The following is an 18,373-nucleotide window of genomic DNA, read 5'->3' on the forward strand; positions in this document are numbered from 1 at the left end:
CTCCTCTTTGGTTCTCAATTTACAGCTGCTGCGGCGACTGCATCGACCGCGCAAGCAGGACCAGCGGCTCTGTCGAGACCGCCCGGCTCCGCGGCGCGCGCCGCTTCTCCGGCGACCGCAGGTTGGCCGTCGCCGAGCACAGCGCCGCCGTCATCGCGTTCAGCTGCCGCAGCTGCGCCGAAAGGTTTTCGGCTCCTCCCGGACTTCCCGCCGTCGCCTTGCCTGCCACATGGGCCATCGCCACTGGCGACGGCGACGGCGATGGCGACGGCGACGGCGACGGCGACGGCACCGCGTTCTCGTCACCCGACTGACTCGGCGACTCGGCGCCCTCGATCTGCTCCGCCAGCACTCGCGTCCGCTCCGCCAGCAGCTGCAGCGTCTGTGAGAGAGACGAGTTTGGCGAGGTAAACTCGTGCGACTCGTTGTGGACCGGCGTGCCAGCCGAAGCCGGAGTCGCAGGTGTCGCAGGTGTCGAAGCACGCGACTCGGCCTTGGCCGCCGCCGGCGGTGTCGACGACGCCATCGCCGTCAACGACATCAGGTTCTGCAGCTGGAGCGCAAGCAGCGACTCATTGACATCGTCCTCGCCGTCGTCGCCGTCGTCGTCCGCGGCAGCAGCAGTGAGCTCAACCTCGGGCTGCGCCTCGGGCTGCGGCTCAGGCTGTTGTTCGGGCGCCACCGCCTTGTGCACCTTCTCCATCTCGCGGACAAGGCCGGGATGGTCCGGAGCGAGCGAGAGGCCACGGCCAAGAACGGCGGCGGCAGCGTCAAAATCGCCGGCCGAAACATGCAGCTTGCCGAGCGCAAGGTATGCCTTGACATACTCGGGGTTGATGTCAAGCGCCTTGCGCAGGTCCGCTGCCGCCAGCTCAGCGTCGCCCATGTGCATGTAGCACGCACCACGGTTGGCGTACAGCGCGTGGTCGAGCGGGAACCCGTTTCCGGCCGCCAGCGCCGCCACCAGGCGCAGCGCCGAGTTGTACACCGACATGGCGTCGACGTACGCGCCCTCGGCAAAGAGCGACGAGCCATCGGCCTTCAGCTCGTCCTTCTCCTCCACAAACTTGGCGAGGAGCTCGTCAAAGGCATCCGATGCCCGCGGGAGCGCAAACAGCGCTGCCGCCGCAGCCTCGTACCGCGCCGTCTCCAGTAGGATCTCGGCCTTGGACGCCGTGCACACCTGCGCAGCCTGTGCCACTTCGGGCTGGCAAGCCTCACCGGCCTCGCCCGCGAGAGCCAACGCCGCGTCGAACGCGCTGAGCGCCGCGTCGTGGGCCCCTAGGATCGAATGCACCGTCCCGAGCTTGGTCTGCAGCCGGACACGGGTGGCAATCGGCGTGTCGGCCGCCGCCTCGGCCGCCGCTGCGTACGCCGCAGCAGCTGCCTCAAACTGCGAGTCGCGGATAGCGGCATTGCCGGCCTCCTCGGCCTCGGCCGTCGGCGAGATAGTCGGCGCCACCGGAGCCGCCGACGCCGTCGACGCCAGTGAGTCGTTGTGGAAGAGCGACGAGGCGTCGGCCGAGGCATCGACCGACGCATCGATATCCGCGCCGGCGCGGACCACCACGCTCAGCTTAATGGTCCGCCACCCGAGCTCCTCGGCAAGCTGGACTGCGTCGCGGAGTTCCGAGTCTGATCCGAGCTCAATGTCGTCGTCCTCGTCGTCCTTGTACGCCAGCTCGATGCCAGCGCCGCGCGGAGCCTTGATCCGGGTCCGCACCGACTCGATGAGTTCGATGTACGACTCGCCCGACGCCGAAGCCCGGAACGTCGAGCCGCCGTGCTTAAACTTGAAAAAGTATGTCGTCGAGACCTCGGCCGAAATGGCCGAGACACCGAGCTCAAAAGGAGCCGGTGGCGAGGTCGGAAGCGCCGCTCCAGAGGTGGAAGCGCCCGGCGCCGGCGTGCCCGGGCCAGCAGGCGGTGCAAACTCGCGGGCAGGCGTCTGCGGTGCAAGTGACGCCTCCGATGTCAGCTGCAGCATGTCAAGCATGCCGTACGGCCGCTTACCACGCACAACTGGGAGGTGGCGGTACTTGCCCTCGAGCATCATTTCCAGCGCCTCCATGGGCGCGGTCGTCGGCGTGACCGTCGTCGGAGATGCGGTCATAACCTCGGCCAGGGTCGTCGTCGCCAGGTCCTTGCCCGCAACAAGGACTCGAGCGAGCAAGTCGCGCTCGGTAAAGATGCCGACCAACGACGAGGTACCCGGCGCTACGACCAGAAGCGCCGACAGCCGGCGGATATCCATGTGGGCGACTGCGCGTGCGACGGGCGCGTCCGACGGGAACAGCAGCGACTTGGCCGCCGCGCCACACGCCGCGCCTGCCGTTGCCGTGGATCCAAAGAGCGACGAGGCCCTCGCGGTCTTGTCATAGACCTTGAGCGCGTGCGAGACGCGCCACTTCATGGCCCTTGCCGACTCTGCCGTCGCGTACGATCCCAGAACAAGATCGTACGTCACCTCGAGCACGTCATGGAGACCAAGCGGAGCGCCAGCGTCATCTACGACCGGAAGATGGCGATAATGGCCACGATGCATGGCAGCGAGGACTTCATCAAGCGGCGTCTCGGGCGCCACGCTGTCGGGCTCGGGTGTCATGACCGACTCGAGGGTGGTGCTGTGGAGCTCTGCGCCACGAGCAGCGATGCGGGTAAGGATATCCCGTTCGGTAAGAATTCCCCGCAGTCGTCCGTCCTCACCCACAATGACCACAGCCGTCGCTCGGCTCTTGGCCATGTATCGTGCCGCGCTTTCCACACGTGTCGTTCCAGAGAACGCCATCGGCTGCGTCACGGGCATGACGGGTGGTAGCAGTCAGAGTGTATGAGGGAGGATGAAGATAGCCTTGGCCGTGGAAGGAGAAGGCGTGACGTCGGTGTTGCTGAGGGTATTCGGGTGGGGCAGAGTGCGGTGTGGCGCGGGGAAGGGGTGGCGGGGCGGGGCGGGGCGGGGGCGGGGTGAGGGGGGGGGGAAGAGGGCTGTTTTGGCGCCATTTTGTTCAAATTATTCAAAAGTTAATAACGCATGGCTGGTCGGCGGCGGTCGGGTCGACTCACTCACTCGCCGCCGTGCCAGCACGCCAATTGAAGCCAGCAATTCTCTGCTTGGCTGTGGAATCTTCCTCACACTCTATACCATGACCATACATATAAACCCATCTTCGACATCTCTCATCGCGCGCCAGAGATCGTCATCAAGTGGGTATGTGTGGGCTACTGCTCCTCCGGAGCCGACGGTGTCGACCCCATCGGAGCTCTAAGCTTTGCATCGCTGAGCCGGCCGCATGTACTAGCGATCCTTTGGCATCCGCCAATGGTAGGTAGCTGACTGGTCAGCAAGCACGTGGCGGTCAAATGTAGGCCACGTTGGAGGCCATGATCATGGCGCGGGCGCGGGCCATGGCATCCTCGACGCCCGGGAAGCTGTACATGAGCCCGCGTTGCTCGCGCTGACAGAGGACGCGAAGAATCCACTCGGCGTCCTTGTTGATGTACATGTCGTTGGGAAAGGTATTGATGGCGTCGACAAGGATCTTCGACTCGCCCTTGGTGCGAAAGAGCGGACGGACGTCAGCGAGTCCACAGAGCCTGCGAATGAGCTGGATGAGCTGTGCCATGACGGCTGCGTTCTTCCCGTGCTTGTTGACGACCGAGTGGATCATGTCGATGCCACCGGCTGTGAAGAAAACTTGAGGTTGAGTTCGACGTTGAGGACAACCTGGCCCATGGCGGCCAACGCGTACTCTGCGATGCGCGCGTCGTCAAGGTGGTCGTTGACAGCCTCGATCAGGCCGCGGAGCCCGTCGCCGCCACACCGCTCGCGGACAGACTCGCGGTCGCACACCAGATACAGGTACTTGAACGCGGCCTTGAGGATGGTCCGCTCGTTGGAAAATGTGTTCAGCGCACGGATGGCAATCGTATCGCTGGAGGCGTCAGCAAACATGGTCCGGAACCGCATGTCGTACGCCAGCCACGACATGAGGACGAGAACCACCTCGTTGAGCGCCGCAGATGTCGGTGCCCGTTCTGCGTGCTCGATGATGCTGGGAATGAGCGGCGACTGGGAGAGCGGGATGAGGATCTCGGAGGAGAAATCGGTCCGAACCGATCTCGCCAGTGGAATGTACACCTGCGCAAGGTTGACGATAAGGTCCTGTGGCTTGGACACCTCAAGCTCCATGACTGCTGTGAGGAGGTCGACTGTTGTTGGCGACGCCATGATCGCCAGCACCCGCACCGCGCGCAGCGACGCCATCAGGGCCAGCAGCTCTACAAAGACCTCGATCGGCCCGAGTGCGGGAAGCGCCCGTGGTCCGCCCGACGCCAGATGCATGTCGAGGAGGGCGACAACTCCAAAGACCGCCTCGTACTTGGCCTTGGTATGCTCCTGTGCTCGCCGCAGCGTCCGCATCGTCAGCTGCTGCGGTGGCATCAGCCGCTCGTCGCGCGCATAGTGGCCCACAATCCGGGTCAGCCCACTCGTCAGCCGCCGTCGCTGACTCCCGCTCGTGCTGCCCGCGCCGCCTCCGCCCATTTCGGTGGCCCCGGGGTCAATCTTGGCTGGCGCCAGGTCACGCTGCGGCGGCATAGCCATCACTGGTGGTGGTGGCTTGGCTGGTGGCACCCGTGACTTGGCCGGCGGTTCGGGCGTGGGCTCGCCAAGCGCCACCACCGAGTCGCACGATCCCGAGTCCGAGTCGGAGAACGAGCTTTCACACTCTCCCGATACCTCGTCGCCGCTGACATTCAGCTTGGCCGAGCTCTCGCCAGTGAGCGAGACATCGACGCCCAGCGCTGTCTGCAGGCTGCTCGGCGATGCGGCCGGCACCGCCGTGTCTGCCATCACCGATGCATCGAGGAAGATCTCATCCGACGACGAGTAAGAGTCCGACGACGAGGAGAACGAGAACGAGTCGTCGAGAGTGAGCATTGTCGAGAGCTGGCGGTCGATCGCCGTCGCGTGCGAGAACTCATCCGAGTCGAGCTCGTCGTCGTCGAGGTGTGACGGCTTGGCCGACCCGATGGTCTGCTTGGTCTTTTTCTTGCTAGTCTTGCGCTTGACCTTGCCCTTGCCCTCACCACCAAAGGAGCTCTTGAGGATCGAGCTGTACGGCGACGACGGTGATGACTCAATCGCCTTTCCACTCGCCGCCGCCAGCACCGACTTGCCGACACTTGGGCTCGACGACGTCGTCGACGAGCCCGTCGACGACGCCTGTCGCCGCGTTGGCTTGCCCGCCGATGGCCCGTTGCCCTCGAGCGTTCCCAGAATTGCCTCCATCTGCGCCTTGATGCCGTCGAGCGAGCTGAGCATGGTCGACGTGGTGAACGAGATCTCGCCGTTGTCGGGCAGGTTGACCTTGAGCGTCTCAAACAGTGCCCTCATCTCGGTCACCTGCTTGGCCAGCCCGCGCTTGTCCTCCTCGGTCGCCGGCCGCGCCGCTTCGGCCTGCTTCTTCGCACCATTTTGGCTCTCCGGAGCCTTCTTCAACTTGGCGTCGACCTCGTCGGCGTTATAGAAGAGCGTGACCGACCGCCGCCACGACTTGCTACTGTCGTCAGCACCCACCCCGCCCCATCTCGAGCCGGCCACCACCGGCCCGTACCCGTTCGACGCTGCCGTCTCCAGAATGGCTCCGCGCATCGTCTGCGACAGTGCCTTGAACTCGTAGGTGTAGATGAGCTTGACACGGACAGCGTGTCCGTCGTTCGGGCTCGGCTCGATGCACAGCACGTCCTTTGCCGGCACGAACCATTGATCCTTGCCGCCAGGCGCCGCATTGGACACCCCCTCTGCACTCAGCACCAGTTCTCTGCACAATGACGAACGCAATGAACACGATCGAGCACGAGCGCGACGAACACGATCGAGCACGAATGCGATGAACACGATCGAGCACGAGCGCGACGAACACGATCGAGCACGAATGCGATGAACACGATCGAGCACGAGCGCGACGAACACGATCGAGCACGACCACAACCACGACCACGACCAACACACACAACCACAGCCACATAAGTCGCTCTCCCCCCCTCCCCCCCTTCCTCTCACTCTGGCGCCCAAAAAAGGACGCCATGTCCGTGACCTCAACAACAGCAAAAAAAAACGACATGTGCTAGACCGGTCCGAGGGCGGGCGCGGGGGGGCAGCGGGACTTTCCCAGAAACTCACTCAATCAGGGGATCGGCAAAAATTCGGTGGACTCGTTCAGTTGGCGTTCAGTTGTGTGAGTGAACGCATACACATTGAGCGTGCGTTCAGTTTCTGTTCAGGCTGAGCCCCAACTGAACGAATTTTGAAGGCACACAAGCTCAGCTACGCAGCAGTGACGTGAGTTGGAGCACCACACTCGACTTACCCTTACGCAAGGTAGGGCACAGTTTCGGCGATATGGCAGCGACATGATGGGGGAGAGACACTTCAGTACGGTATTGCTGGCGTAGGGGGGGGGGGGTTAGGGGAGTTATACACTCACGTTGGTGTCCTTGTCACCACGCAGACAGCCGGTAGATTCTACCACCACTGCCGCAATGGATCAGGACCTCGTGATGCCACAGAGCGACGAAATGCAGCATGCTTCAGCTTCAGAAGCGTCTCATGATACCGCCGAAGAGGTGAATCCCCCTACTGCTGGTTCCGAGGGCAAACAGCAGGCCTTGCCTGACAACACCAGCAACGTCGAGACGGCAGTCTTGTCCCCACCCGCTGCGCCATGCAGCCAAGAAGTGGACACTACTGAAGCACGAAGCTCACCTCGCAAGGCAAAGACCACATCGTCACGCTATCGCAAAAAGCGCGTTTGTGTCCGCTGGGGAGAGCCCGGAAGAATGCAGGATCTAGCCCAGGCGTACTACGACGTGGTGACGAAGTACGACTCCTCCAGCTCCACTGCCGGCAGAATGCACAGGTCCATTGCCAAGATCTTGAACGAGAAGTGGGGCAATACTGATGACGGTGGGCAAGTGTCTACCCAGACTGTGTCCAAGCAACTCAACCGCCTCCTGTCAAGGGTGCGCGAGCAGGAGGTGTTCTTGACCCAGTCCGGGAAGCGGGCCGACGAAGGGCCGCTGCCGCCCAGGAACCCACATCTGCATCAGGTGTACATGACTATCACCCAGGCTTGGCAATCATCCGGCCGGCGCAAGCCTCTCATCAAGCCCATTGACACTTCAGACGACACAAGTGTCCAGTTCGATGTGCTCGAGTCCATGTCCCAGGAGCAGTCGACAAGGCGGAATCGGACCTCCGTGCACGTCCCTGAACGAGCCGTCGGCAACACTTCGTCGAGGACGACGTCATCTTGCGATTCAGATCCGGGCACGCCATCTGCTGAAACGCCTCGCAAGCGGCGTCGTTCTGGCGACAGCAGCGGATGTCCGTCCTCGGCGAAGAAGCGCAAGGTCCACTCCGTGGCCGATTCTCAGAAGCTCGTCGATCTGACCGAGAAACACATCATGCTGTTTGAGGCCAGTGCCACTGCCGACCAGAAGCACAAGGATGCCATTCTCAGCGTGGCAACTAGTACTCTTGATGTACTGAAGCACCTGACCGTGACTTTTGACAAGATTGCAGCTTCACTGTAGTCTACGGCGACGTGGGACAAGATCACGTTCAACAGCATCGGCGACCTGTCAGAGAGTCAGGTCGACGATGTTGATAGTGACGAGTTCGTTCAAGCGTTCCTGGTTCGATTGCTTCAACAAAGGCAGCAAATACATCATCTGAGCTTACATCGATGGTGGCGCTGAAGTCCGTTGCGTCATCGGCATGAACCCCGGCCATCAAGTAGTTGTGGAGGCGGAATGCAGCGCTGATCATCGAGTTGTTGAGCTGATCTAGTTCTGTGGTCATACGAAGTAGGTACTGAAAGCGGCTCTTGAGCACTCCAAAGGCACGCTCGATGCAGTTCCTTGCTCTGCACTGTGGATCCCTTCTCTCAGACACTCCCGAACGCGGGGTGACAATGTAGGGGAACACCGTACCACGGAATATGGCATCCCCGAGAATGGTGAACCCGGCACCGGTTGGATTGATACCGAAACGACGCGGATTAGCGTAGAGGTTGCTCAATTTCAACATGTTGACATCGTTCGTCGAAGCTGGAAACCCCACGACGCAGTTGATGAACTGCACCGTGTCGATTGCAACCGTGCATAGAGCACTAATGCGAGGGCCGGACCTTCGCCCGTGAAGCGCAATCTGATCGTCGCCATGTGGATTCTGAGCCAGGCAGAAGTCAGTTCCATCCACACAAGCAAACGCGCGTCGCAGCTTTGCCTCTTCACTAGCCTCAAAAGGCTGACCGCCGCGCGAGATCGAGTCCGCGATGTCCATATCCCACTTTCCTTGGCGAGAACGCACAATGGCTGTGATCTCTGCAACATCCGGCCACTGTAATGGCATCATTTTCATCACGCGCCGCGACACTCGCTCGAGGATGTTCTTCAGGGACGAGGCGCTTACGTTGAGGAGAAGGGCAGCAGACCGGAGTCGCATTGCACCGTGACCAAGAACAAAGAGGAACACGGCCAACGCCTTCTTGGGGTGGATAGGGGGCCTCCCAACTCGACCAGCGCGTAGGACAACCTGCATTCGCCCGCGGGTATGGTTGGAAGTGAGATCAATCATCCAATCGTCACCGAATAGGAGCTGCCCGAGTTGATCGAACGACGACTGCGGCATGCGCAATAGAAAGCGAAACGCCTGATCACTTCCCCCAAGCAGCAGCATCAACAGCGGATCACCAAGGAACGGTCTTGGCGTCAATCTACGAGCAGTAGCAGCAGCTTCCGCCGCCATAGCCATCTCGTCCCTGGCCGTGGCGATGGTAGAGACACACGCACTGGCGCGGCGGACGGGCCCGCCTTCACCGACCTCCCACATGAATATCTGTGTGACCAAGTTGACAACCAGGTATGCACAAAGCATCCCAAACATCGCCGCAGCTTTGAGAAGTGACACGCGCTGAGATCGGAGAGCATGACGTGAGGGCACAGCTTCATCTGGCTCGACGCCGTCGTCGATGTCTACATCGGTGTCGTCGACCCACCGGGGCTCTCCGCTGCTCTGGCGCTCATTAGTGCATTTCCTTGACTCCATCCACACACAAGAACGTTTCCTACAATGCTTCTGCCACAGTGAACTTGGGAGCAGTGTGTAGGGTCAATGCCGAGAGTGTGACGACCGCAGGCGGACTGCGTCCCGCCGTCCCTTGGCCAACCGGTAGAATTGACCACATCGCACTGACTGAACATTTTTCTCGAACATGTTGAGTAGGTGAACGTGCCGAAGTTGAAACGACAGCTGAGCGTGTTGAGTTACATCGAGTTTTTGCCGAACCCCTCACTCATGGACCTGTGCGCCATCCGTACCTGCTCTGCTCCTTGCCCTTTGCGTTTGTTTTGGTCACTGGGTACCTCTGTATCTTTCCTTTCTTGCCTTTTCCCTTGCCCTTGCGTGGTGGGTGTTCCTTTCGCGTCTTTGGCTTCCACGTACTGGCCTCCTTTGCCGACATGTCGAGAGGTTGGTACCGTGGTGGCGCTCTTGTTCGAGTTGAGTGCTACAGCGGCGGCTGGGCCGACCCGGTAGTCCCGCACGCGTTTTTTGCTTCGTCATGGTTGCAAATTTGTTTTTTTCGGCAACACCATACTATCGCAGCTCTGCACAGATGCTCCACCACCGCGGTAAGCGTACCCAATACGCCATCCAGCCGTCCAGCCAGTCGTCGTCCCCTCACACACTCACACACACACATACGCCTGACCGCGTGAGCTGCTGCTCCACCGCGTGCCATAAGTCGCGTGTCACATGTTGTGGCAGGGAAGCTCCCCTCCAATTCGGCGAACCGCACACATGCTGTTCAGCAGCAGAAACAGCACTTGATGAAGACCCAGCAGATGATGGCGAGGGCCAAGCCGAGGGCGACCACAAAGTAGACACCCGAGATAGCGGCAAGAGTGAGTGCCGGCGAGTCGAGCTCCTTGGCGCCAATCGACGAGATAAAGGCCTTTCCAAAGTACTTGACGTTGAGCTCGCGGAGGAGGCCTTCGCGCGTTAGATCAAGCACAATGCTATTGATCCGGTCAAGGTATGGCGAGCTGTTGGCCAGCAGCATGGCGTAGTCGGCCGAGGAGAGGAGCGAGCCGAGCAGCCGGATCGAGGCCGTCGAGCTGTCTGCCAGATACTCCAGCGTCGTCGCGTCGGCCATGCACGCCGAAACAGCGCCGCGCTCGAGCGCCCCGAACGCGTCGGTCACGTTGGCATATCCGTACATGGCCACAGACGGCAGGTGGTCGCGCACAAACCGCTCGCCGTCAGAGCCAAGCACCACCGCCATCGACGAGCCGCCCAGATCGCGGAGGCCCGCCACGTCCGACCGCAGATTCGCCGAGTTGAGAATGGTCGTCAGCTGCGCTGTGTACGCCGCCACCAGCGTCACCGTAAACGTCGTCCATCCGATCGAGTACAGCCGCGCCGGAAAGCCCACCAGATCGTTCTCGCCAGTCTCGGAGAGCACGCCCCAGCAGTACCACACGCCCTCGTTGACACCACGGAGGTACGAGAGTGGGAAGAGCTCGGGCTGGTACGGATGCTCCAGCGCCCAGATGATGTGGCCCGAGAGGTAGAGCGCCACCACTCCAGTGATCCACACCGTTACTGTAAACGGCGAAAAGAACAGCAGCGGATCTGTTGTCGGCTCCGGCACCGAAATCGCCGCGTCGAGCCCTGTGTGAAAGTACGAGTACGTAAACTCGCCCGCTGTGTTTCCGTCAAGAGTGATTGCCATCCCGCCGAGCGCCACTGCCAGCGGATCAGCCCTGACCGCCTCGTGCGCCTCGTCAACCGATACCACGCGCATCTGTACATCAACCCCACGCACTTGCTGCATCCGCTGCACAACCAAGTGCCACAGCTCTAGATCATACCCGCTCACCTTGCCGTCCTTCTACACACCCCCGCCTCACCATCCGACGCCCCGCACCTCACCTGTGAGCCTCACATTGCGCTCGTCGCCCACAAACATCGCCCGCCCGCCCGCCGACATGGCGTACACTGTCAACCATCACAAATGGCGGTTGTGGCACAAGATACACGTTGATTCTGTCAAAGGCATGTCCGTCGTTGCCAGCTGCCCGCGCGCCAGTGCTCGCGTACGCCAGCCAAAGGCCAAGCACCGCGAGCAGGAGCCCAGCGCACCGCGGCCGGCGTCGTCCACGTCGCCACAAACGCTGTACACCTGCCGGGCGCCCTTTGCTCCGCTTCTCGCCCATGACAAGTGATAGCCGCGCCATACCGCTAGACCCTCCCACACACACACACACACCTTGTCGGCGTCCACCAGCGCAGCGCTGCCAGTCAATCGGTATGCGCCAGAAAATTCCGAAAGGCTCATTTTTCGCACAACAGGCCGCCAGCCCACGGCCAACCTCCTGCCACCAAACAGCCATAGCCACACGATGATCACGCGTCCCACGCCCATTGCGCTTTATCTGCCTCCCACTTGCGTCAGCTATCGAGAAAACGGGTGGTTGGACGTGCTCACTTGGCCTCAACGCTTGAAGAGACCGGGATTGAAGCGGATGACAACGTACGAGACGATGGCGGCGACAACGGCGAGGCCCATGGGAACATACAGGCCCGAGACGCTAATGAACGACATCTCCTCCACACCTGACGGGAGGAGCGACTTGAACCGCTGGCCGAACCACACTTTGCGCAAATCTTCCAAAAAGCCGTCCTCAAAGGTCGAGATGATGGCGCCGTTGATGGTATCCACCAAGCTCGAGTTCGACTTGAGCACCATGGCAAAGCGATCGGAAGAGAGCCGCTCGCCGAGAATGTCGTATCGGTCGTCAAAGTCGCGGGTGTTCTTCAGATACCACAGCGTCGGCGAGTCGAAGAACAGCGCGCCGACAACGTCCGAAGTGAGGGCGGTGAAGCCGGCCACCACCGATGGGAAGACCACAGTAGTTGCCGCCGGCAGGTTCTGCCCTACCCAGCCCACGCCGTCGGTCCCGTTGACCACGCCGATGATCTCGCCGTTGAGCTGCGACGCGTCGTTAATGTCGGACCGCAGCTGCTCGACAATGAGGATCGATGCCAAGTTCGCCGTGTACGCCGCCACAAACACAATGGTGAGGTACGACCAAGCCACAGAGTACATGCGCGTGGGAAAGCCGCGAAGATCGCGGGTCTGTGCTTTGACCAAGACCGAGAAGCAGTACCACACGCCCTCGTTGACGCCGGACAGCAGCGATCGCGGGAAGAGCCGCGGCTGATACTCACGCTCAAAGAACCAGATGACAAAGCCTGAGAAGAAGAGAAGCACAGAGGCAGATGCCCAGAGCCAGAACGTGAACGGGGCCGTGAAGAGAAAGATGTTGACCTGAGTATTCCTCCGCAGCACAATGGCATCGAGACCCGAGTGAAAGTAGACGTGCGAGAACTTGACCCTGGAGAGCAAGGCCGGATCAATGGCCACCGACGCCACGCCAACCGCCTCGGCCACCGCCGCAGACTCGACCGCCTCTACCACATCGCTCTTGTCGATCAGCTGGTACTCAAACGACTCGGCGTCGCCGCTCAGCTGCAGCCTCGTGAAAACCCGATTCCAGAGATCGATGTCAAAGCCCTCGTAACGGACGCTCCCACTGCTGTCCACAACCTGGTACACAAACGGCGGCTGCTCAGCAATGTACACCACAAGATGTGTCCCGTTGTTGCTGCTGCCGTTGCTGTTGGAGCTCGCGCCCTCCGCCGGCGTCACTTGGCTGCACAAAGCGAGCATCGCCACTGCCACCGCCGCCACAACCTCAAGTCGCATGCGGAGCGCCATACTGACTGCAGCACGGGAGGGGAGCGAGGAGAGGAGGACGACAAGTGCACGTGGATGCCCACGGAGAAGGGAAGGGCAGGAGGAAGATGGTGAGGTGAAGTACCGGGTGGCTTGGGGGGGAGGGAGGGGGGGCGGCGAGAGAGGCGCGCAATGAAAAATGAGCGTTTCGACAATTAGGCCACAGCCAGCCGTCATCTCGCGCGAGAGCAATGGAGGACGGGGGCGGGGGTAGGGGTGGGGTAGAGGGGCAAGGCGGCCGCGACACTTAGATAGCCTCCATACCGCAAGTATCGACGTTGACCGGCGCCCAACCGATGCGGTGGTTGGCGCGGTCAAAGACAATGGTATAGCGGACAAGGAGGGTGTCGCCGACAATGACAAGGCCGTTGGGCCCGGTCGGCGAGACGGCGAGGCAGGTCTGGCCGGGCTTGCCGATGGAGCCAAAGTTGGCGAGCAAGTACTGCGGCGGCGAGATGACGAGCGAGATGCCCGGGACCTCGAGGACAAAGTCTGGGTAGGCGGCGACGTCGGCAGGCGAGAGATCGAAGCACTTGCCATCAAACAGGGTCTGGCCCTCCGGCACGTTGCACATACCGGTCAGGTTCGTGGTCGCACACATGTCGAGCAGGCTTTGCTTAAACGAGGCAAAGGCCTTGTCGTTGAGCAGCAGGTCGTTGGTGCCGGTGTCGATGATGACCGTAGGGAGGACGCCGGTGAGCGGCTTGCCGCCGACCGTCATGGCGTCGACGGCCATGACGTAGAACGGGGCGTACGGACCGGACGCCGCGTTGGGCGTCCACTGCAGCTCGCCGTGGAAGAGGTCGTCGTCGACGCCGCCAAACACAATCGTTCCGTTGGAGCGGCCGCCGTTTGGGCGGAGGCAGAGCGACCAGACGTCGGCCGGAAGGGCGCCGGCGTTGACAAGCTGCGAGAAGACCGAGGTCTCTGCCGGCGGGCCGGCCATGCCCATCACGCCGTCGACGGTCTCAAACTGGTAGAAGCCCTCGGTCTGGTAGTCAATGGCCCCAACAAGCACCGTGGTTGCTGCCGAGCCGGCCAGCGCCACCTTGTCCGAGTACCACGGGCCCTTGATGGTGCACGGGGCGGTGGGATCGGTCGGCTTGCACGTCTCGTACGTGTTGGAAAAGCTGCACACATCGCCTGCGCTGGTGTGAGCACACGACGATGACATAATGCCATCACAGGTGTGCGAGGGGCAGGCAAGCGGAGCCGATGACGACGACGCCGAAGGATCATACGCCTTGTTCGGCGGCTTGGTGATGCAGCCATGGCAGCCAGCGAGCGGCACGTTGAGGGTAAACGAGCCGGAATCGATGGCGACGGGGAAAAAGACGGGCGGCGAGCCAATTTCCACATTTGTCCAGAAAATGGAAACAGGCCAGATGGAGCCACCCACGCCCTGCTCCAGCGCCTTGCCGTGGCTGGCGAGCAGTGCCCGATGGCCTGGGAGCAGGTCCTTCGCCTCGGTGCTCCTCTTGCTCTTGTGGACATGGTGCTTGACGACTCCGCCAGCAGACGCAATGCTCGCAAACGCCATGCACATCACCAAGCCCAGCACAATGGCCCCGAGTGTTTGCTTTGGAATGCCCATGGTCGTACCAGAGTCACGTGTGGCGTCCGGCTGGTGTGGCGACCGGCCGCAATCAAGGCCGGCGACCGGTTGGTGGCCGGCGACCGGTTGGTGGCCGGCGACCGGCCGGCGACACACGCGAGCAAACTAGGGGGGGGGTCAGTGGAGGCGACACTGTCTCTGCTGTTTACTTGCGACGGACCTTAGTAAAGCCGTCAGCATCGGTCTCGGGCTCGTTGGAGCGACGGGACGATGAGGCGCCGCCCTGGCGGGTCCGGCCCCAGTCGCGGTCGTCACGGCCGCTATCGCGCGACGAGTAACCGCCACGCCCGCTGCCGTACCGGTCGCCACCACGGCCACCGCCGTAGCCACGGTCGCCGCCGCGGTCGCCGCCGCGGTCGCCGCCGCGGTCGCCGCCGTACCGGTCACCGCCACGCCCGCCGCCAAAGCCGCGGTCGCCGCCGCGGTCGCCATCGCGCCCGCCGTTGTACCGGTCGCCGCCACGGCCACCAAAACCGCGGTCGCCGCCACGGTCACCGCCGCGGTCACCACCGTACCGGTCGCCGCCACGGCCACCGCCAAAGCCACGGTCGCCGCCGTACCGGTCGCCGCCACGGCCGCCATCGCGCCCGCCATCGCGCCCGCCGTCGCGCCCACCGTCGCCACGACCCCAGGCACGGCCGCCGCCGCGTCCGCCGTCGCGGTCGCCATCGCCACGGCCCCAGGCCGAGCGCGAGGGTGGCTCGCGGTCGCCACGGTCGCCGCGGGTCGCCGAACCGGTCGCCGCTGCGGGCCGGGGCCGCAGCCGCAGCCGGGGCCGGGGCGTCCCTCGTCCGCACCGCTCGAGCGGGCGGGCTCGTGACGCGAGCGGCCGCGCCAGGCGCCCGGACTCCTGCTCGTGGTTGAGGGTCTCCATTGCCTCGAGGATGCTCGCGGTCTGCATGACGCTGACACGCTCCTCCTCGGCCTCATCAGCCTTCTTCTCCGCCATCTCGGCATCGTAGCGGTCGTGGCGCTCGGCGTTGCTCAGCGCTCAGCGCGGCGCTTGGCGCGGGCCTTGGCCTCGCGCTCGCGCTTGCGGGTCTCGCCAGCAATAAAGGCCTCGACGCGGTCGTACTCGTCGGCGTGGGCCTCACGACGCTTCGCGAGGACCCGGGTGTAAAAGGCGTCGGTGAGCTTGACAACCATGGGGTCAGTGCGGAGAGCCTTGAGCTCGAGCATCGAGTCGTGCTCGGCCCGGTGCTTGGCCTTGTACTCGTCCTTGGCGGCGTTGTACAGCGAGGCGTTGGTCACCGACTGCTTCTCAAAGGCGTCCTGGATGAGCGGCCCCTCGACCTCGCGGCGGTACCGCTCGAGGTGGTCCATGCGGCGGAAGAGCGACTCGGTCCGCTCGGCCATGGTATTCTTCTCCTTGGAAATCTGCGTCACGTACTTGTCGAGCAGCGTCTTCCGATCGATGACCTCGCCGTCGTCGTCGATCTCGACGCCCTTGGCCTCCATCTCCGCCTTGAGCTCCTCCAGCCGCTTGCGCTCGCGCTCGGCCTTGACCTTCTCCTCCTTCTTGCGCTCGCGCTCGAGCTTGTCGGCCTCGAGCCGCTCCGCGGTCTCGCGCGCAATGCGCTCCTTCTCCTCGGCGGCGGCACGCTCGCGCGCCTCGCGCGCGGCCTTGCGCTCGGCCTCCTCCTTCTCCTGTCGCGCCTGGATCTCGGCCTTGCGCTTGAGCAGCATGCGGTGCTCGTTGCGGACCGACGCCGCCGCCACGGTGGCAACCCGCTGTGCGAGCTCGGCACGCTCCTGCTCCCGAGGCGCAATCATCTTGGACGCCTTGGAGAGCGACGACGCGAGGTCAACAAGATGCGACGCGAGTGTCGTGTCGTGCATAAAGCCCGACTTGAAGGTCAGAGTCTGCTCCACGTGGTTGATGGTGAGCGAGACCCGCCCGAGCCGCACAGACTCGCACGCGAGATCCTCCAGCCGCGCTGCGTCAAGCGTGATGGCGAGCTTGGTCAGCGTCGAGAGCTGCACCACAGAGTACACCTGCGCGAGCTCCTCAAGCAGGAGCATAAATGCCACCTCCTCGAGGCCGACCGCGTAGTTGGCAAGGTGCGGCTGGGCGCGGACGTAAGCCAGAATCGGCTCGAGCCGCTCAAACTTGGAGAGCGGCTCAAAGTCGGCCACAAGCGCCGGGTAGAGCTCAGCAAGCTCCGGCGCCGCGAGCTCGACAATGCCGCGCTCGATGATCTCCGCCACGAGCTGGTCGCGCGTCGGAAGCGACGAGGTGTGCAGCAGCTGGCCGAGACGCACAGACTTGTCCGACGAGCCCTCAAGCGTCGTCACAATCGCCTGCGTCCGCGAGTTCTCCGAGAGCGGGATAGAGAGCGCGCCCACAAGCAGCGACGACGCCATCCGAGCCACCGTCTCCTGCGTCATCGACCGGTTGTGCTTCTGGTAGAGCGTAAAGACCTTGAGCGCCGCGTACGTGTGCATGACCTTGTAGTCAGCGTGCCAGCAGAGGAGTGCAACCCGCTCGTAGTACGCCGCCATCATCTGCGGCGCAATCGGCCGCGGCGACATCTCCATCAGCCGGTACAGCTCCTCCACAGTCTCAAACGCCTTCTGCCACGAGCCGAGCTCCATCGCCGTCGAGAGCTGCACAAACCGCGTCTCCATGTGCAGACGCAGCGACTCGCCGTCCTCGGCGTTGAGCTTCACCGCGTTTGGCGAGTTCTTGTTGTCCTCCTGGTACTGCACAATCGACTTGAGGTGCGAGTGCAGCGTGTCGCAGAACCGCCGAAAGTCCGACTTGAGCTCGTACCGCTTGCAAAAGTCAAACGCCATCCGCGCCAGGTTGTGGTACATCACTTCCATCGTGATCTTGTTCCGCAGGATGTCGAGAATCGCCCGGTACGCGTCGTACTCAAACCGCAGCCACGGCTTGACAATAACGCGCTCCAGCCGCTTGCTCAGCGAGTCGCCCGACGAAATCACAAGCTGCTTCTCGAGCGGGTCCTCCGGGAGGAACTCGCCCGAGTCCGACGTCAGCGCCTCGGCGAGCTTCGCCTGCGCCTCCACCACCTTCTCCTCCGTGTACGACAGCAGGTACTTCATCACACGGTCGAGCGACGCAAGCTTGACGTACTGCGTCAGCGTCTTGTACTGGTGCAGGCCATCCTTCATCTCGGCAGCGCGCCGCTGCTCCACGCACAGCTTGATGAACAGCATCATCGTCTCCTCATGCGCAGGCGTGAACTCGTCGCGCCGCGACTTGTTGAGGAACTCGTGAAGCGAGTTGAGCGCCTCTGCATTCTCGCCCACAGCGAGGAGCTCAGACGCCCGCTTGGCCGCCGTTTCAGGCTTGGTGATACGGACTGCGCGCGATCAAAGGTCATCAATCAGCAACCACGAGATAGGTCCGGGTGTGGGTGCGGTACGAGTACGAGTGTGAGTAGAGGCACAACATTGGACGAAATGATTGCGCCCACGAGTCGGTAATGGCGTGATCACAGACATTGCAGAATGACAAGCCAAGGGTCAAAGCCACACAAGTGCAGCAGGGTCAAGCAGACCACGACCATGACGACCACGACCACAACGACGACGACACGACGACGACATGACAGCAGCCAAGCCAGCCAACCAGCCAACAACCAACAACCAGCCAAGCCAGCCAACCAGCCAACAACCAACCACCAGCCAAGCCAGCCAAGCCAGCCAAGCCAGCCAACCAGCCAACAACCAACCACCAGCCAAGCCAGCCAAGCCAGCCAACCAGCCAACCAGCCAACCAACCAACCAGACCAAGTCACACACACACACACACACACACATAAACACACACACACGTGCATACAATTACATGATGGAGACCAGAGTGAGTCACAGTCCACTGTTTGTGTATGTGTTCCATCCATAGTTGATGATGTGGAGGAGGGGG

General features: G+C 62.5%; 5 protein-coding genes across 5 annotated transcripts; all 5 read right to left on the reverse strand.

The window, feature by feature from the left end:
- Nucleotide 1: 1 nt before the first annotated feature.
- Nucleotides 2-3,165, reverse strand: AMSG_10276 (uncharacterized protein; the record flags this gene model as incomplete). The annotated part of the gene is made up of 2 exons (XM_013898306.1): nt 2-2,791; nt 3,154-3,165. The coding sequence occupies 2 exons, from the start codon at nt 3,163-3,165 to the stop codon at nt 20-22; spliced, it is 2,784 nt and encodes a 927-aa protein (XP_013753760.1). The 3' UTR covers nt 2-19.
- Nucleotides 3,166-3,214: 49 nt separating this feature from the next.
- Nucleotides 3,215-6,125, reverse strand: AMSG_10277 (uncharacterized protein; the record flags this gene model as incomplete). The annotated part of the gene is made up of 3 exons (XM_013898307.1): nt 3,215-3,644; nt 3,680-5,770; nt 6,099-6,125. 3 exons carry the CDS (start codon nt 6,123-6,125, stop codon nt 3,357-3,359), a joined length of 2,406 nt encoding a protein of 801 aa, XP_013753761.1. The 3' UTR covers nt 3,215-3,356.
- A 3,747-nt stretch (nt 6,126-9,872) lies between these two features.
- Nucleotides 9,873-11,057, reverse strand: AMSG_10279 (uncharacterized protein; the record flags this gene model as incomplete). Its single annotated transcript, XM_013898308.1, has 2 exons — nt 9,873-10,958; nt 10,995-11,057. The coding sequence occupies 2 exons, from the start codon at nt 11,055-11,057 to the stop codon at nt 9,873-9,875; spliced, it is 1,149 nt and encodes a 382-aa protein (XP_013753762.1).
- Nucleotides 11,058-11,561: 504 nt separating this feature from the next.
- Nucleotides 11,562-14,460, reverse strand: AMSG_12338 (uncharacterized protein; the record flags this gene model as incomplete). Its single annotated transcript, XM_013898367.1, has 2 exons — nt 11,562-12,853; nt 13,131-14,460. The coding sequence occupies 2 exons, from the start codon at nt 14,458-14,460 to the stop codon at nt 11,562-11,564; spliced, it is 2,622 nt and encodes an 873-aa protein (XP_013753821.1).
- Nucleotides 14,461-15,394: 934 nt separating this feature from the next.
- On the reverse strand, nt 15,395-17,969 carry AMSG_12339 (uncharacterized protein). The gene has a single exon (XM_013898368.1). It carries the CDS (start codon nt 17,662-17,664, stop codon nt 15,466-15,468), a length of 2,199 nt encoding a protein of 732 aa, XP_013753822.1. The 5' UTR covers nt 17,665-17,969; the 3' UTR covers nt 15,395-15,465.
- Between the last annotated feature and the right edge of the window lie 404 nt (nt 17,970-18,373).

The sequence above is a fragment of the Thecamonas trahens genome, assembly GCF_000142905.1.
Source record: "Thecamonas trahens ATCC 50062 unplaced genomic scaffold supercont1.56, whole genome shotgun sequence".
NCBI lineage: Eukaryota > Apusomonadida > Apusomonadidae > Thecamonas > Thecamonas trahens.

Coding starts and splice junctions, on each gene's coding strand:
- AMSG_12339 (XM_013898368.1), bottom strand. CDS start 17,664: ATGATGCTGTTCATCAAGCTGTGCGTGGAGCAGCGGCGCGCTGCCGAG.